Consider the following 16,441-nt stretch of genomic DNA (forward strand, 5'->3'; position numbering starts at 1 on the left):
GACAAACACGAGTGTGAGATTTTAATCCCCTCCCTCCCGTTTCCGGATCTCCTGTACCTTGTGGTGATGGTGGGCTTGGCTTGACATCTTTGGATCAGCAGCGTGGAAAGGCTCTCCCAGGAAGAGGCAGTGGTTTGGCAGGTCTGGTGCAAGGGCAGGGAGGTGTAAGGTGCAGGATCCCAGGGGGAAAAAAAAAGATACACAGTTAATTTTTGTAACATAACAAGAAGGTGGAATAATGTGAAATGCCACAGGTATCCTAAACTGCCAGTGTGACTTTGGCTGGAGCACCACCTGATGCAGCAAGTACACCCTCCAGTCACACCTGGGGCAGCAGGCAGGTGTGTTTGGGATAAACGAGTCGCAGAAGAGCTGCTGCCCTCCAGGCTGCTGTTTCCTGTGCTGCAGCAGTGCCAAGCCACTGGTGCAAGAGACCCATGAGCAACTGCAGAGGGAGACTTGTCCCTCGGTTCAACACTAACATTTCAAGAGCAGTGAGAACAGACTATGCTGTAGAAGAAGCCAGAGGAGCAGGCTATGGACTGCCTAGGGAATCAGCAAACAGCCCCAGTGATGCCAGGCAAACCCACAAAGACTCTCTTGGAGGAGCCGGTTTGTTCCCCAGGCTCTAAAGGCCTTCCATCAAACTCCGAGGGTGCTGTTTACTGAAGAGGTGTTCACAAACCCTCCCACATGGTAATTAATATCTTCACCAAATCCACGGGGTTTTGCTGCCTGTGGAAAGCCTGCAGTCTGCAAGAATGTATCTTTAATCAATTTTAGCACATGAAGAGGGCTCCAGAGAGAGTGTGGGATCTGTATCCCTGTGGATGCTTGCAATATGTCTAGACACAGCCCTGAGCCACTGCTCTCATCTCGAAGCTTGCCCTACTTGGAGCATTGGTCTAGAGATTTCCAGGGGACTACTCTGGTGACTGTATCATTCCCACCCCGTGGGACTTCAGTGTTGTCAGCTAAACTTTACTACATGTAATCATAAAACTTCATCAAGGACCCAACCCAGGGCATCAAACACCACTGAGGAGATCCAGGTCTGAGAATGTCCTACCACTGGCTTCTGCCTGTCCTAGGCTGATGTGAGTTAGAGAGGGTGTTAGTTCTCTGCACCTTTTTTCCCCAGGGATCTCTGCAGGTGCAGTTGTCAAGCTGCTGCAGCTGCAACACAGCACTAATGCCCTGTCATCTTCCAAAAGCAGGAGTAAATATTTCCAAGAGCCCAGGACTTCCAGGCATTTTGCATTCAGTGGGAAATCATCCCTTGATTCACTTGTCCAAGTGCTGATAGCTCGGTGAGATTCCACCCTGGACCAGGCATGAGGAAACTGGCAGCACAGCAGCTGTTCCCATACAGTTCTCCGGGGGCATGATGGAGCACAGGGGTTTCTCAGCTTGTCATGTAAGTGTACCCACACTCTTAGCTGAATCTCTGGGGATGGTGGAAAGCCCCCTCTGTTTTGAGGGAGACAATAATTTTTTCACTGTGAGTGGCTCTGAACTGTGTTATAAACTCAAAGGAAGTTCACCACATTGATTCAGTCTGAAGAATCAATGGCCCTGCATCTGTTCTGCCCAGGAAAGGGTCAGCAGACAGCATTGGTCTTTACACTGCATTTAGGAAACCAAAGGAAATGGGCTGTGGCTGTAGAACTGTGCAAGCACAGCAAGTCAAGGGCTTTGGGAATTGTGAGTCTCCTGCAGAGTTCAGGGACCCATTTGCCCTGGGAAAGGCTTGTTCCAAGAGCCTTTGAGGCCAGTGTGAGCTCTACAGCATCTGTGGGTATTCAAGTACAGAAGGATGGAGCCCTTCCTGAGGGTGCTTTATGCGTGTGGGCGTAAGGATGCAACAGCCTGGACTTGTGGTCAGATCTGTGTGAGTGGGTCATCTGGAAAGCAATTCCACGGGACTGGCCTTTCTTTAAGCACAAGATGGAGATTTCCACTTCCAGCCTGATTGGTTTCCACCGTGTCCGGTGGTAGAAAGATTTGTCCGCAGAGTTCCTTGGCTGAAGAGACTGTCGTAGCTGGCTCCCCGGGGACGCAGCCTACGCTGCCCACCGCCACCGAAACCGTTCCAGAGGCATTGTTTTCCATTTCCCCCCTTTTCATTTTCTATTTTTTTAAGAAGTTTGGCGGCGGGGCGCAAGCCCGGCCCCGCGCACTAGGTGTCAGCGCCGCCCGGCCCTGCGATGCTTTCGGGGCCGGTGCTCTCCCACTGGAGGGGGCACGGAGCCCCCCGCCGCCGCTCCCTTCCGCCCCTCTCGCTCCGCGCTGGCGCGTCCCCGCCCCGGAGCCGGGCGGGGCGGGGGCTCGGCGGCGGCAGGGCCGGGAACGCTGCAGGGCTGCCCGGCCGCCGCGGGGCCGCCATGCCCGCCAAGTCCAAGTACAACCTGGTGGATGACCGGCACGACCTCCGCATCCCCCTGCACAACGAGGACGCCTTCCAGCACGGCATCTGCTTCGAGGCCAAGGTGGGCGGCGGGCGCGGGGGTTCCATGGGGGTTTCGCGATGGTCGCTGCCCTGCGCTGCACCCCGATACTCCGGGATGCTCTGTTTTCCAGCCCTCTTAGCGCATAGCTATGGGGGGTTTTAATGATTCCCGCAGAGCCCTTGCCATTGACGTTCCCTGCTGTCTCCCAAACTCAACTGCAGAGTTGGGCGAGGCTTTCTGCCCATCCCATAGGCTGGTGAGATGGGTCAGACTGGAGTGGGGTCACCCTCCTGCTTCACCCCAGCATCCCTCCTTGGCTCTGCATCCCTCTGTGGCTGTGCGTGGTGTTGCTTGGGGACGGTGGCGGCGAAGAGTGGGGTCTGTGTGCATCTTCCCGGGAAAGAGCAGAGGGCTCAGACTTTGCGGCTCCAGGGCTGTGGGTACTGCTGGAGTGCCGGTGTGATGAGAGATGGATGTTTGGGGTCTTGCAGGATGCCATGTGCCCTGGAGCTCCTCTAAGGGGCTTAAGCTCACTGTGTGAGCAGCTGGAGGAACTGCGTGCCATTTGCGGTGCTGTGCCAGAGGTCACGGATACCCACCCAGAATGAAAGCTTGCTATTTGTCTTTACATATATAAACCATCCCTGGTAGTGAATTTGGCAGGAAGCGCTCTTTTTTTTAAATTTTTATTTCATTCAGACTCTTATTCCACTTAAGGCTGTGGCTTCCCGCAGGTTGGGAAGAGCCAAGCTAGCTGGCTGCACTGCTCACCCCGAGTAAGTAACACTGGCCAGCAGCAAATTGGGAAGGAGCTGGCCAGAAGATTTGGAAAGGGGAAGCATAAAATCCTGCTCCTTTTGCTTCGCGGGGTATACAGTTATCATGCTGACGACATAATCAAGTGAAGTTGACTTAGGAAAAACCTGGGGTAAACCAGTTTTGAGTGATAGGAAGGCAGTTATCTGACACACGCTGTTGTCTTTAGAGCACAAGTACTGTCAGGGGAAGAAAATCACAGATTTGGCATCTAATTGTGTGCAGTGTCCTCGGGGCAAGGCTGCAGCTCATCAAAGGGTGTCAAAGGGTTATTTCCCCCCTTTTCTAAGGTCTGGAAGGGGTACTCTGCAGAGGTGGTTACCTGCCCGATGGCCAGCACTGTGCTGCAGAGAGCAAAACAGCTGAGGAGTTTTTTATGGAGCAAACTTAAATCTGCTTTGCAACTGTTTAGGGGGAAAGACTATTCAAGCTCAACTTTATACCTTTTTGCTCCTGGATTATTTGAGCCGGTCACTGTTTTACTCCCAGCACCTGCTCACCTGCCGGGAGGCTGCAAAGCATCTCCCCTTTCAAATCCCCTGTGTCTCTTCCATGCCAGGTTTGGGTGACCTGAGGAGTGGGCTAGGGCATCAGCAGCCTCTGTCTGCTCATGGCTCATCTCTGCTCCATGCTTCTGGTCTGGCTGCATTAATGCAGTGCTGCATATTAGTCTTTGTTAGCTCCTCTTTCTCTTATTTGGTATCCGGTGGCACGCGTTAATGCCAAGCACAATCCGTACAACACCCAGCTTCCGAATTCATGTGTTTCTCCAGCAGCCCTTGGAGCCAGATACAGAATGCAGATGGCTCAGACAATTACTCTATCCTTTTATTAGATTGCAGGAGATTAATTAAATGCTTACACTCCTTTAGTTCCTTTTATCCCTAAGAATCCCGAGCACTTATACCCACGCAGCTCTTGTTGCAGCCAGGCATCCAACACGAGTCACAAAAATGTGGAACTCTGATTTAGAGCTGAACTTTGGGGGAAGATTAAATGAGAAAAAAAGCTCATGTGGAGTGTCAGGACTTGTGTGCCTGTCTCCTGAAATCCTCCTGGGATAGCTGATGGTGTGGGCAGTGGGGGTCCTGGTGTTACAGCCCTCAGCAGCTGGATCAGTGCTCTTTGCTCCGGCAGCCTGAGATTCCTGACGAGCTTGCTTGGGGCTCACTGCAGGGGGATAGTATGGGCCTGAGGCAGTATGTGCTGATTTATTGTTGTAATTTTTAACTTTATTTTTCCATTCAGACTTGCTGCTGTCTTTAACTGGCACGTGTGATGGACATAGTGAGTGTTTTGGTCCATCAGCAGCAGTGGGCATCTGTTGTGTTTTACCCCTTGCCTCTGTTAGGGAGTCCTAGCATCCCAGAGTGGTTGGGTGGCTGTTGACAGTCAGGATTTGGACCCTTGTTGAGCAGACGGTGATGGACTCGATCTGAAGGAAGCAGTGCTGTCATATGCAATTGATGCTGTCAGGAGGGCTGTGCTTCTCATCCTCACTGGAGCCACTTGCAGTGCCAATACAGTCTGGCATGGGGACACCGAGTTAGAGCAAAGTGTCCTCTAAGAATTATATTAATCCGTTTTCTGGAGATAAATCTAATAGTTGGAAAATCCTGCTCCATCTTGTTAGGAGCAGTAATACATTTCACACTTTTGGATCTGTTTTCATTGGCCACCTCTCTTGGCACCAAACCCCTCTATATCCCAGAGATGCATCTGTCAGGCTACTGGGAATCAGAGGAGCTGGCTCCAAGGGGAGGCAAAACGTTTGTTTTCTTCTGTGTCTTGCAGTCTGAAATGTTGAGTAAAATCAAAAGCCTGGCATCTTGGGTTAGCTGAAGCACTCAGATGAGAGAACTGGGAGCTGCAGCATGGTCCAGGGGAGTGGGCAGAAATTCCCATGTGTGCAGTGGTTTTCTGATTAAATAAAAGGGAATGTAGAGGGGGAAGACACTTCCTGTTATCCTCCACCTTCATGAGAAAGAGAGGGATGGGAGCTTACTCTGTATCTTCTCAAAGTCATGGTGCTGCAGGACAAAACCCAAGGGCCACCTTGTGCAACACCAACAATTTTGTGCATTCAGAAGTTATGACTCAGGCTACTCCAATGCTTCCAGAGAGATCAGCAGGTAGAGGGAGTTAAGTGGGGTGATGGAGCCTGTCGCTGGACTGGCAGACCCCTGCCTGTTGGAGTGCAGGGTTGCTCAGTGCTGATGGGCTTGCACAGGGAAGTTGTTCCTGTCCTTGTTGTTAGAGCTGCTTTTGGAAGCCCACTGCGCTTGGCTCGTCTCAGTTCTCTACTGCCCCAGAGGTCTTGTCATCCAGAGCAAGGTCTCACCTGCCTAATAACCATTATCTGGAAACAGCTGTAAATCTTTCAGTCCTGTTAGTCCCTTTGCAGTACCCTAATGGACATGGTTCCCAATGAAGGGGCAGATGGGTGGGTGTCAGGATCCTCTCTGCTGCTTCCCCATGTGCAGGTGAGGGCAGAAGGGGGTGCCCAGCATATCTTGATCCTTGATGGACCTAATTCCTGTGGTCCAGGATTGCCATGGGCCTGGACATCACATGTGCAGAAACCTCATGTTCCTGATCCCTAACCTGCTTGCAGATAAATGCAGGACTGGAGGTTCAGGAGGATTGCTGTTCTTCTGTGCAGCAGGTGGGTTTTTTGCTTTTGGATGGTGGGGTATTTTTTTTCCCTTAAGTGATCTTGGCAACCAGGCATTTTCTCTCATTTTTGTCAGTGCTTTTCTCTGCTTCTGTGCGTGGGAAACTGAAGTTGAACCGAGCATCTGCTGCTGTCTATGTTTGGAGATGGGACTTGAAGGAGACTTCAGTCTGATCCAGTATGTCCCTTCCTCTGAACCTTTCCAGCCCACCTGCCTACCATCCTGCCAAGGCTTCAAGCACCGGCAGTGCCTGGCAGTTGCTCCAAAGAGAAATCCTTTATCAGGAAAACAATTATTGCCTCAGGTGAACACTAAGCAAGGAATGCATGTGTTTGCACTCCCGTGTGTACTTTCATGTACTTAGGTGCTGCACATAACAGTGTTGGAAGTGACTTGAATTGCAGGCAGCTCTGATTGGGGTGTTTAAGTTCCCCTCCACTGCTTCAGGCTCCCTTCCCAGCAAGTGTCCATTCCCTGTAGGGCTGGGAAGCAGTATACAGGTTGTGTGAAGCTGTGCACCAATTTGGCTGCCTGGGAGAGACTTGGCAGCTCTGTTTGGGGGCTGTTTGTACTGACAACTCTGGTGTACTCTGTCGGGGCTGCTCAGCCCAGAGCAAAGCTGCAGTGTGCCTGAGCCTGGGATTGCTTGCTTCAGGCTATAAATAACCTTCCCAAGTCTACAAAGGTTCTCCTCTGAAACAGTGGCATATTTCTGCCATACTTGTGAAGTCAATTCACAGGCTGCTTAGTGAAGCTCTTAGCAAAGAAAACTCAGTCAGGATTTAGCAAAGCTGTGTGTGCCCAGACTGCAGGTCCCATCTGGGCAGCACTTGGGCTCAGCAGATGTCAGAAGGTCCTGGGGAAGCAGCAATGGGGGTGAGATGCTCCCAGCCCTGCTTTCAGCAGTGCTCTGGTCTTGAGCATCCTGTACGTGAATGTACATGAGGCTGTAGCTGGGTGTAGGTGCAGGAAGCTCAGGCCCTGCGTGGGGGGTGTCTGTGGGTGGTGTGTCTGGGTGTGGTATGGAAATATGGTGAGTGGACAGTCCTGCTTCATCAGCATGGAAAAACTTTATCCGTCCTCTGCACCCGCTGTCTCTGTGACCTGGTGTCCCCACTGCAGTTGCCTGAAGCAAAGGTGTCTCTCTGCCCTTTGCATGTGAGCCTTGTCTTGGGTGGTGAGGGGGGAGTGTGAGTGCGGTGCACATGGCTCTGGTGAGTGCTGGGTCTTGTCTTGGGACCCCTGAAGCTCCATATTTCTGGCACTTGAGCCCTTGTGCAGCTCATAAGGAGGGCAAGGACAGCTGGAACCAGCAGAGAGATAAGCACTGTTATCCTTAAGGGTTCAGCCTGATCAGTGCTGCCTGGTGCGAGGGTCCCTGTGTTAACTCCCGCTATCTGGGTGCATAGCTCTGGATGAGCCTGACATACTGCCTCAAACTACCTGGCTGCCAGGGCTGGATGTGCTCAGTTTTCCTAGGAAGGACTGGGCAAGGTTGGAGGCCGCCAGTTCAACAGAGCACCCATCTGCTGGGCTCAGGATGGAAAGCCAGGGCTTTTTTCCATTGAAGTCATGAGTTTTCCATCCCTTTTGGCCTCTGAGCCTGCACCACCACAGTCTGAGTAAACTTCCCTCTTTCCTCCCAGCAAGGCTGGGTGTTCCTGATATGCAGGGCAGAGCTGGGGCCTTGCCAGCCTAGACCCTTGGCTCCTTGAGGCCATGCATGGGCAACTGGAGAGCAGGAACAGGGGACAACAAAAGTCCTGGGAACTGGATTTCTCCTTGCTTTTCCTGACTGCATCAGCCTAAGGAGAAACCTTTATCAGCCAGTCTGCAGACAGGCTGGGTGTTTCCTGAGTGCTGGGGAAATAAAGAGGTTTGAGATCTTGGGGCACCTGGCTCAGGACTGGTGCATTAGCACTTTGTCCCTTGCTTTGTGGCACAGCTGAGTGTTACAGGGTCAATGTCCTGGTACTGGGTGCAGCCTGAACTCTTCAGAAATCTGAGGACCCTCAAGCCCCATATGTGATGCCTCACGCCTGTCTGCTGGTACATCTGATGACCCTTCCCTAACCTGGGTACAGGTCCCCCTGCTTGGACAAGGCTGTCCTAGCTGTGAAGATGGCTGTGTAACCTGTGGTGTGATGCCCCAGCCTGGGGTTGTTGCCAGCATGTCCCTCCTGTCTATGCTGCCCTGCAGCCTGCCGCTCCTCTGCAGAAGCAATGGCTCCCCATCTATGGCAGGGTGGCTTTCAAAACTGAAAACCCAGCAGCCAGCTAATCCAGGCTTCCCTGTTAAGCTGGGCATGATTCAGCCCCGACCTTTGCATGCTGTATTGCTGTCGGAGCAGCAGTGTGCCTCCCTCAGGAAGGCTCCTCTCTGGGAAGGCTTTGGCTGCCCACCTCTGCCCACCACCGATCTCATCAACACCTCTTCCAAGGTGTCCCCTGTCAGGGATGTGATCGGCCTTCAGTTTTCCAAAAATGTCTGCCACCTGCTGTCACACAAAAAGCATCTTCTCAAGAAAATTCATTTCTGACAGAGCAGAAAATGAGCAACATTAAATAGCCTCAAGGAAAAATGAGAAACTGAGTGACTTGTGCAAACAGTGCTTTGGCAAAGTGCTCCCCTTTGTTTTCTGTTTAAAAAACAGATTTTTTTTTAATTACTGGCATTTCCCAGAACTGGGCAGATCTTTTGTAAGCCATGGGCAGGGGGTGTATGGTGTGAGCTTTGTCTAGAGGCCCTTTCCCTGCCATACTGGGACAGAGAGAAGATCCTGTTTGTATGGGATGGGGACAGCAAGCAGAGTTCCTTCAGGTGTCTCAGAAGCTCAGTGGGTGATGGCCACCTGTGCCATGGTAGGGAAAGGGACTGCCCTGTCTGGGGGCCCTGGAAGGATAGATGGAAGGCTGGATCCCACACGTGGGAATGAAGAGCAGCAAGGCATGTGAGAGACCAAAAGCACTCTACAAAAGAGGTGCTTTGTGCTGGCATCTCAGCCTCGAGCAGCTCTGACCGTTGGTAATGCAAGGGCTGCCTTTGTGGGGCTGCCAGGGCGCCTGTTACATGAGGGACCCCCTCAGCTGCCCATTCACCAGTGCTCTGAGCGGGTGGCCTTTCTTCTCCTAATTGGCTGAGGAGGAGGGGACTACCCAGGGCTGCTCTTCCCCACCTTCTGAGCATAGGGATTGGTGACCCCTTAATCCCACTCAGCTCATGAGTGCAGGTGTGGGGCTCAACCTTTGTCCTCCTATCTCATGGTAGGGTGGTGAGGCTGTGGATCTGGAGACAATTACTTGGAAAAGCTGCATCCTGCATATGTACATACGTTTTACCCTCTGTTTGCGGGGGTTTAGGGAGGGTTAGTTCTTTCATGGGTTTATTTTCTTTGGCGGCTCTTTTACACAGCTTTATTTTCTTTCCTTTTGTCTCAGGCACCTTTTCTCTTTCCTGGCTCAGTCTTGGCCTCGCAGCTTCCCTTTCCCGTGGGGTCAGCTTGCTGGCATGGATACTGACCTGAGCCCTGGGAGCCAGGACAATGGCCCCTGCAGGGACCAGGACCACCACCGTGTGCCTGGCACCTTGCTTGAGGCATGCATATGTTAAAGGAAGACAAAAATCTATGCCTGGGAGTCCCCATGCTTGGTGGTCTCTGGAGTTCCTGCCCTGGGAGGGGCGAGTTCAGTCTCAGTATTGGGGTTGGGTGAGTGGGAGGAATTGCACTGTGGAGGCTCTGTCTGTTCTGCTGATCCTTGGCTTTGCCTCACTCGCTTTTCCCCACACCTCTTCCCATAATTAAAGTCGGTGGTGTGAGTGGGAGGGCTGGAGGAGAGCAGAGCAGGAGCAGCCCTTTGTGTGCTTATCACCTGCAAATCGCTATTACATGTGGGTGGTTTCTCAGACCATCCTCATTGTGGGCATGAGATTGTAGTCGGCAGCCAGGACGTTGACATTGCTGGAATTCACGTGGCTGTGGGAGCCAGCAGTGGATGCAGCCATCTCCTGCCCAGCTGCCACTGCTTGCCCTGTCCTTGGACGTAGCTCTATGCTGCACCTGCCTGTGGAAGGAAAGCACAGGGAAAGGAAGATGATTACCCTTCCACTGACAGTGACCTCATGCTGTTGTGAATAGCTGGAAGATAGGCATCCTCTGGCTGCAGAAGTCTGTCCTTTTCCTAATGTAACTTAAGAATTTCCCTTTCTTGGGTGATCTCTGGCAGAAGAGTGGTGTGGGGAGGCTCAGGGGGGAGGTACTGTGCAGGGAGGATGTTGGCCTGGCAGTGCAGGATAGGGAAAGGTTTCTTCCTTGGATGCTGCATGGTGACTGTGTGTTCAGGGCTCCAGCTACCTCAGCCCTCCTCTTCAGCTCCTGCTTTTTATTGATGGTTTCCAGACTTTATATAAGAAAAGGGAATCAATTGATGTCCATGATGCCTCTCTCAATATGACCTGACCCTTTGAAGGGATGGAAGACTCTATGTAGGGGTTGTGACAGAAAAGTTACTCAGACCTTTGTGTTTGCAGCTGGGCAGTGAGGGGCTGAGGTCAGGGTTAGTGCCATGTGTACTGGCACTGCATGTCGTGGGCTGTAATTCCCAGTTATGAAAGCTGCCCTGCACCACAGCAGCCCGCACAGCACGTGACAGGCATGCCAGCTGTTGGGTGTTTATTTTTATATTCTCCTCTCAGCACTGACTGCCCAGTGCTGCTCACTGGACACCTGCCTGTGTCCCCTCTCTGGCTGGAGCCATGCATCTGGGGTTGACCTTGCTGAGCTGGTGGGCTTGTTGGGTAGGGTTGGGGGGAGATTAGCAAGGAGGGCTCTCAGAAACACAGCCCAAGCATGGTCATGCAGCCCTCAGTAGAGGTAGCAGCAGCATACCAGAAGAGAGGAGCTGGGAGAATGCGATACTGGGTGAGAAATAACCCCTCTCAGCAGCCTCTGCCTGCATGGTGACCCCCAAGTACATGCTCAGACACTTAGACACCCATGTCAGCATTGCTGCTTGAAACCAGTGACCTGGGCTTTCATGGTGTCGGTGAAGGTTACAGCCATATTCACAGGAACATGTAGCCCTGTTGGGTCTAGTGCCCGTGCTGTTCTGCCGAGAGTTACGTCAGCCCTTGTGTCGAGATGAAGCGTGGGAGCACAGGGGGCTGGTAAATAGGCTCAAAATGCTTTTCTTCTAACTACATGTTTTTAGCACTCAGCATTGACTCTTCATCGCTTGTCTGTTTTCTGATCCTTTTTCTGAATTTGCCCTCTTCCATTTTATTTTTAAAAAGGTTTTTGTTCAGCATTTCTCCATGCTGGGTCACAGTTGTGCTGCCTTTGGTCCCCTCTGAATAGCAAAGTGGCTCCTTTATTCTGGAGGCTTGGCCTGGAGGCTCAGCATCACAACAAAAACAGCCACGGGTTTGGCAGGGCTGTAATTAAATAGTGAAGGGCCTGTCACAGGACAGGTTGGCCCAGCTATTTTAGGGATATTCCAATATCCACCTCTATAATAGATGACTTGGTGCAGCTGAGGGGATATTGGCTTATACGTGTATGCTTTGATCATGGCCTAGATGAGTGAGTCCTGCTGGCCTGATGGATGAAGTTATTTTATTGCTAGAAAAAGGGCTGCTGACTACTTAAAACACTGTGGTGAGGGAACAGCTTCATGTTGGAAGGAGTGCAAGGATTCAGGTGCAGCAGGCAAAAAGATGCCCGTTTCCCAGAAGTGACCCTAGGTTCCCTTCACGGATGCCATTGAGACCATAGTGCAACCCTGGTGTTTCCAGTTCTGTAGAAACTCAACTAATCTCCTCTTTGTTTCCCTCCAGTACATCGGGAGCCTGGATGTGCCACGGCCAAACAGCCGGGTGGAGATTGTGACAGCCATGCGGCGGATCAGGGTGAGTGTGGCAAGGACACTCCTTCTCCTCCTGTGCCAGAGTGGCTGGGGCACCACTCCTCCCTCTACACTTGCAACTTTGTCTTGCATAAACCCTGTCCTCCATTCATAACTCTATTTTTCACTGTCCCTTTCTCCACTGACTACCCATGCAACTCAGGCATGATGCCTGCAAGCTCCATGTGTCACAGAGTCATGTGTGTAGCATGGGTGTCCCCTGTGGTACCTGGGCATCCTGTGTGCTGTGGCTGGGGTCAGTAGCAGGGCTGTCTTTGTGCTCACAGTGCTGTGTCCTGTGCCAGGAGCATGTGCACAGAGGCAGGAATGGGGTGAAAGGTGGGCTCAGGATGTGGTGCTACTGGCTCCGGATGGTAACTGTAGCAAGTCCACCATTCAGAAGACTTCCTCCTTTGTCAGTCTTGATAACAAAGTAATAATATACTACTTGTGGAAGAGTACCTCAGGAGTTTATTGTTTATATAAGTGTTTCAGTTGCATGAAAATTCGGAGACTGACTGGACATGGCAGCGAGTTAGTGCCTGCTAAATGGCAGTGTGCAAATTAAAGTGCAGAGTAACAAGCTCTTGGGCCAGCCAGCAGCAAGCTTGTTTAACAGCGAGTAGGTCAGGGGATGTCATCTGGTAATGAAGTAATCTGGCTTCCCAAAATACTTACAATCAGGATGTGGGACACTCTTGCTATATAATGCTTGGCCAATAGCCAGGAGAGAGCTTTTCTTCTGCTCCCCAGCCTCTCTCCTGCAGAACTGTAAGGTATTCAGGGTAGGCTGGGAGGGAAACAAACCACACACCCCGTGAGGTTGCAGTCCTCCTGCTTAAAATAGCAGGAGCTTGACTATTCTTTAACATGAGGCAGCCCTTTGGGCTGGAGTGCACCTCTGCTGGCCACAGGTGCAGGTAGTTTGGTTTGTCGGTGGGTCACAGCAAGGAGTCTGCCCTATGTTCCAGGAATGGGTCTCTCCTGAGAATAACACACTCAACAGGAAGACCTAAGGGCACTCTCAGGGGTGTTCAGCAATGGATAAGCTGTCCTTCTGGTGGCCTCATGAGATCCCTTAAGTGCTGGATCTGCTCCTGTCACTGAACAGCCATACCAGAGTTGTTCTCCTCTCAGCCCCTCCTGTGGACTCTTGTAATCTTGTTTTCTCTTTCCTTATCACCAGAGGACGAGTATCATATCCCAAGGACACAGATAGCAAGGCTCTTCTCTTTCAAACTTTCAGGGTGTAAATAGGTTGTGGGCTTTACTTCTCAACAGCTTTCTTACCCACTGCCCAGTCCTCTCTGTGGACTGGTGTGTGACTGGTGCATAAGCTGGGAAGTCCTTTATGGCATTAGGTTTGCTCACCTTGTTTCCAAAGAGGTTTGGGTCAGAACGACTGTTACACCATCCAGAGCTCTTATAAACAGCAATTTCCTCCTCTGCCGTTCAAGATAAGACTTTTGAAAGAATGCAGCTCCAGCCCCCAAATCACAGACCTCCACTTTGGTATGGGAGGATTGGCACAACTTTGAAGGCTTAAGTAAACCCTAGGGGAGGAAAAAAGAACATGAAAACATCCTTGTTGACCACTCTAAATAAACTTAAGCACAGTTTAGAAAATTTATAGATAAAACTCTGAATGGTGGAGAAAGGACATAAAATAGGGTAAAATAATGTTTTTTCATGGTGAGTGACATGCTTGAAACATGTGCTCAGGCTTCCTTCATCTGGTGTAAGACAGGAGAGGTGCAAGTCATTGAAAGGCCATGACTTTGAAGGTCAGATCTACCAGAGAGATTTTTAATGTCTGTTTATTTGTGGCGGGGTGCTGTTTGTGAGGAGGATGCCAGGATGGTTTGCTTGATAGGTGTTTACATGTATAGCCTTACTCTGGTTTCCCGTGCTTTATGCTGGTCTCACGCCTGCAGCAGGATGTACCACAGCATTGCAAGGGCATTTCTGGCTGGGTGCCAGGGACTGATTTCAGTTTGGCTGGATGTTAAGGAATGCATGACCTTGTTAAGAACAGAGCTACCCTTCTGCTTTAACGAATAAGATAATCCCAAAATATTGGCATGGGGAAACCAGAGAAAGAAAAAACTTCTTTAGGCACAGAAAGCAAGCAATGGGAGATCATCAAGTGCAAATGACAGTGGTTCTGTGTATGAGGTGGGAAGCAGCTCCTGACCCTGAGGCTTCTGTGGTTTTTAATGCAGTCCCTGGTTTAGGGGGAAAGTGCTTTGTCTCAGTTCTAAGTTAGTCACTGCTGGTGAAGGAGGCGAACCCTCTCTCTCCCTGCTGCGGCTGCAACTCCCCTTTCTCAGTACTGCCTTCACCACAGCTGCTCACTGGGCTTTGCCTTTATTTACTAAAAGATAAAAACAACTATCCTGCAAAGAATTGAGACAGCTGTCTGCCTGACAGCAGGGATCTCTGGCGAGAAAGTGCCCTTGAAGCCCCCCATGACTGCCCGTGCTGGGATGGGAGCAGGGAGGGACGAAGGCATCACCAGCAGCACCTCCTGCACTGCTGCCTCCCTTCTACTCCCCCTTACTGAGGGCCTGGCAGATCCTGGCTTCCTGTTTAGATGGAGACCTGACCCTTTGGGACACAGAGGAGGATACGGCATAGCTGACATTGCTGGGATGCCTGCTCCGGGCGGGCTCTCCACTCTCCCACTCTGCAGAGCAGAGCAATAGCCATGGGCAGGACAGCTCCACCTGAGCAAGAGGTATAGATTAAGTGCAAATCTGGTCCACTTTGTGGATCTAGTTTGAGAAGGACTTTAAACAGGGAGTTGGCATTGCAGGGCAGGGATGGCATTCACTTCCTCCCCACCGCTGGAGGGCTGGTGGTGCCATGGCCATCCTCATGGTACTGGCTGGAGGGAGAGTTTCTGTCCAGAATGAGGAGGTTGTGGAGAATTCCCAGTATTCTTGCAGCTCAGGGCAAGGAGGGAAGGGGAGGAGTTTGGCTGGCTGTCTCTGCTTTTCCTTCCTGCATCGACTGGGCCTTCTGGGGACACAGCCCTGTCTGTACTGCACCTTGGTGCATATCCCTGGCCCTGAAAGAACTCAGTAGAATGAGACATTAGCCATGCCAAGGATGCACTTGGACAGCAATTTCATGAGCATTTACTGCAGCTGTCCTCCAAAGCCTACATCTTTCCTGCAGAGCACTGATGGCCACGTCAGTACGAATAAATACAACAGGCTAAAGCTTGTTTTGCAGGCAAGCTACTCAGCTTCTCTTGAACCACTGGGCCCCTTCTTCTCCTCATCCCAAAACAGGGTGGCCTAGTCCACATTGCTTCGTGCCCTGAACTGCTGGGGTAGATTGGCATTCGAAATGGTCCTTGGCTCCTCCAGATGCAAGGTATGAGGAACCAATCTGTAAGTACAGGTAGTTACTTGCATGTACCTGAACATCAAAAAGCCCCACTCAAGAGTAATAAAGTGGTCATTACAGCTGCAGCCACCCTGTCCTATTGGTGTGAGCCCAGGCAGGGAATCCTTCCTTGCCCAGGCTCTCCGGAAGACTGCAGCCAAGAGGTCACAGTTCTGTTCTGTGCCACTTATGGCCTGGAGATATTCAGGTGGTAGATCATGGGTCTGTCAGTTACCAGAGAGGCTGTTATGGTACTGGAGAGCAAGAGCCCAGATGATGTGTCTTTCCAACCGTAAGGATTATGAGCTGTTGAAGACTTCAGTTGAAAGGGCCTGAGCTTGCTGCAAGATATCTTTTCATTTTCCTTCTCTTCCTGGTAAGCACATGGGGCCCTAAATGACAATCATAAGTCTATATTTTTTATGTTGTCATTATGTAAATACATGCAAATGTTTTCCTCTCTGTACCTCTGGCATGTCTCCAGTGCAGCCAGTGCTAACTGGCTGGGGCTTGGTGCTGTGGTTCTAGAGAATTTAGGATCAGCCTTTTTTTTTTTTCTAATTTCCTACTTGGATTGCTGAGGGCAGCTTTAATCCAGGTTTTCTTTGGAGCCAGAAAAGATTAAATTCTGTATAGGCACTTCTTAAAAGCTGCTTCTGTGGAAGTCTTCTGCAAGCCTCTTCCTGGGAAGTGTCCAGCTGAGTTTTGCAGGCTCAAAACAGGGAGGCATTTCAAGCACTTGAAAATCTAGCTCCTCTACACCTCCTACTCTGTCAGGTACATCTGATTTTGTGGGACTTCCGCTGCTTTGCATAGCTGAGCTCAATTTTAGCAAATTGGCAAAATTGCTGAATTTCAACAAGCTTGTTTAAAGCAAGATTTTGCATCCTCTGCAGGCCACAGGTGCAGTTGGACTGCTGTGAAAATTGAGTGTGGCTTGTTATTTTTGTAGAGCACCTGGTATAATTTTCAGCTTCTTTAGTTAGAATATTTCTCAGATAGCCATGATGAGTTTTTAAAAGCATTAGGTCATTTACAGTAATGCCTACTTTTTTTCCTTTTGTTTCTTTCACCATGCAAGGAGGAGCATGGCTATCCTTGCTATAAAGTGGAGTGGGATTTGGAAGCAAGCTGGTCCTGTGTGCCTGGGGCAGCCCACCCAAATCTCTCTTTGAGGACCAGCATTGTGGGCAGTGGGCTGGCCAG

General features: G+C 50.9%; 1 protein-coding gene across 5 annotated transcripts in view; it reads left to right on the forward strand.

The window, feature by feature from the left end:
* Positions 1-2,317: 2,317 nt before the first annotated feature.
* The window catches only part of NOS1AP (nitric oxide synthase 1 adaptor protein), a 43,361-nt gene continuing 29,237 nt past the window's right edge, over positions 2,318-16,441 (forward strand). For all 5 annotated transcript variants that reach the window (XM_071565214.1, XM_071565215.1, XM_071565216.1 and 2 more), the window contains exons 1-2: positions 2,318-2,489; positions 11,775-11,846. In XM_071565214.1, coding sequence (XP_071421315.1) covers positions 2,385-2,489; positions 11,775-11,846 — 177 coding nt within the window. In that variant the 5' untranslated portion in view covers positions 2,318-2,384. The remainder of the gene's footprint in view (positions 2,490-11,774; positions 11,847-16,441) is intronic.

The sequence above is a fragment of the Pithys albifrons genome, chromosome 10 (genome assembly GCF_047495875.1).
Source record: "Pithys albifrons albifrons isolate INPA30051 chromosome 10, PitAlb_v1, whole genome shotgun sequence".
Classification (NCBI taxonomy): domain Eukaryota; kingdom Metazoa; phylum Chordata; class Aves; order Passeriformes; family Thamnophilidae; genus Pithys; species Pithys albifrons.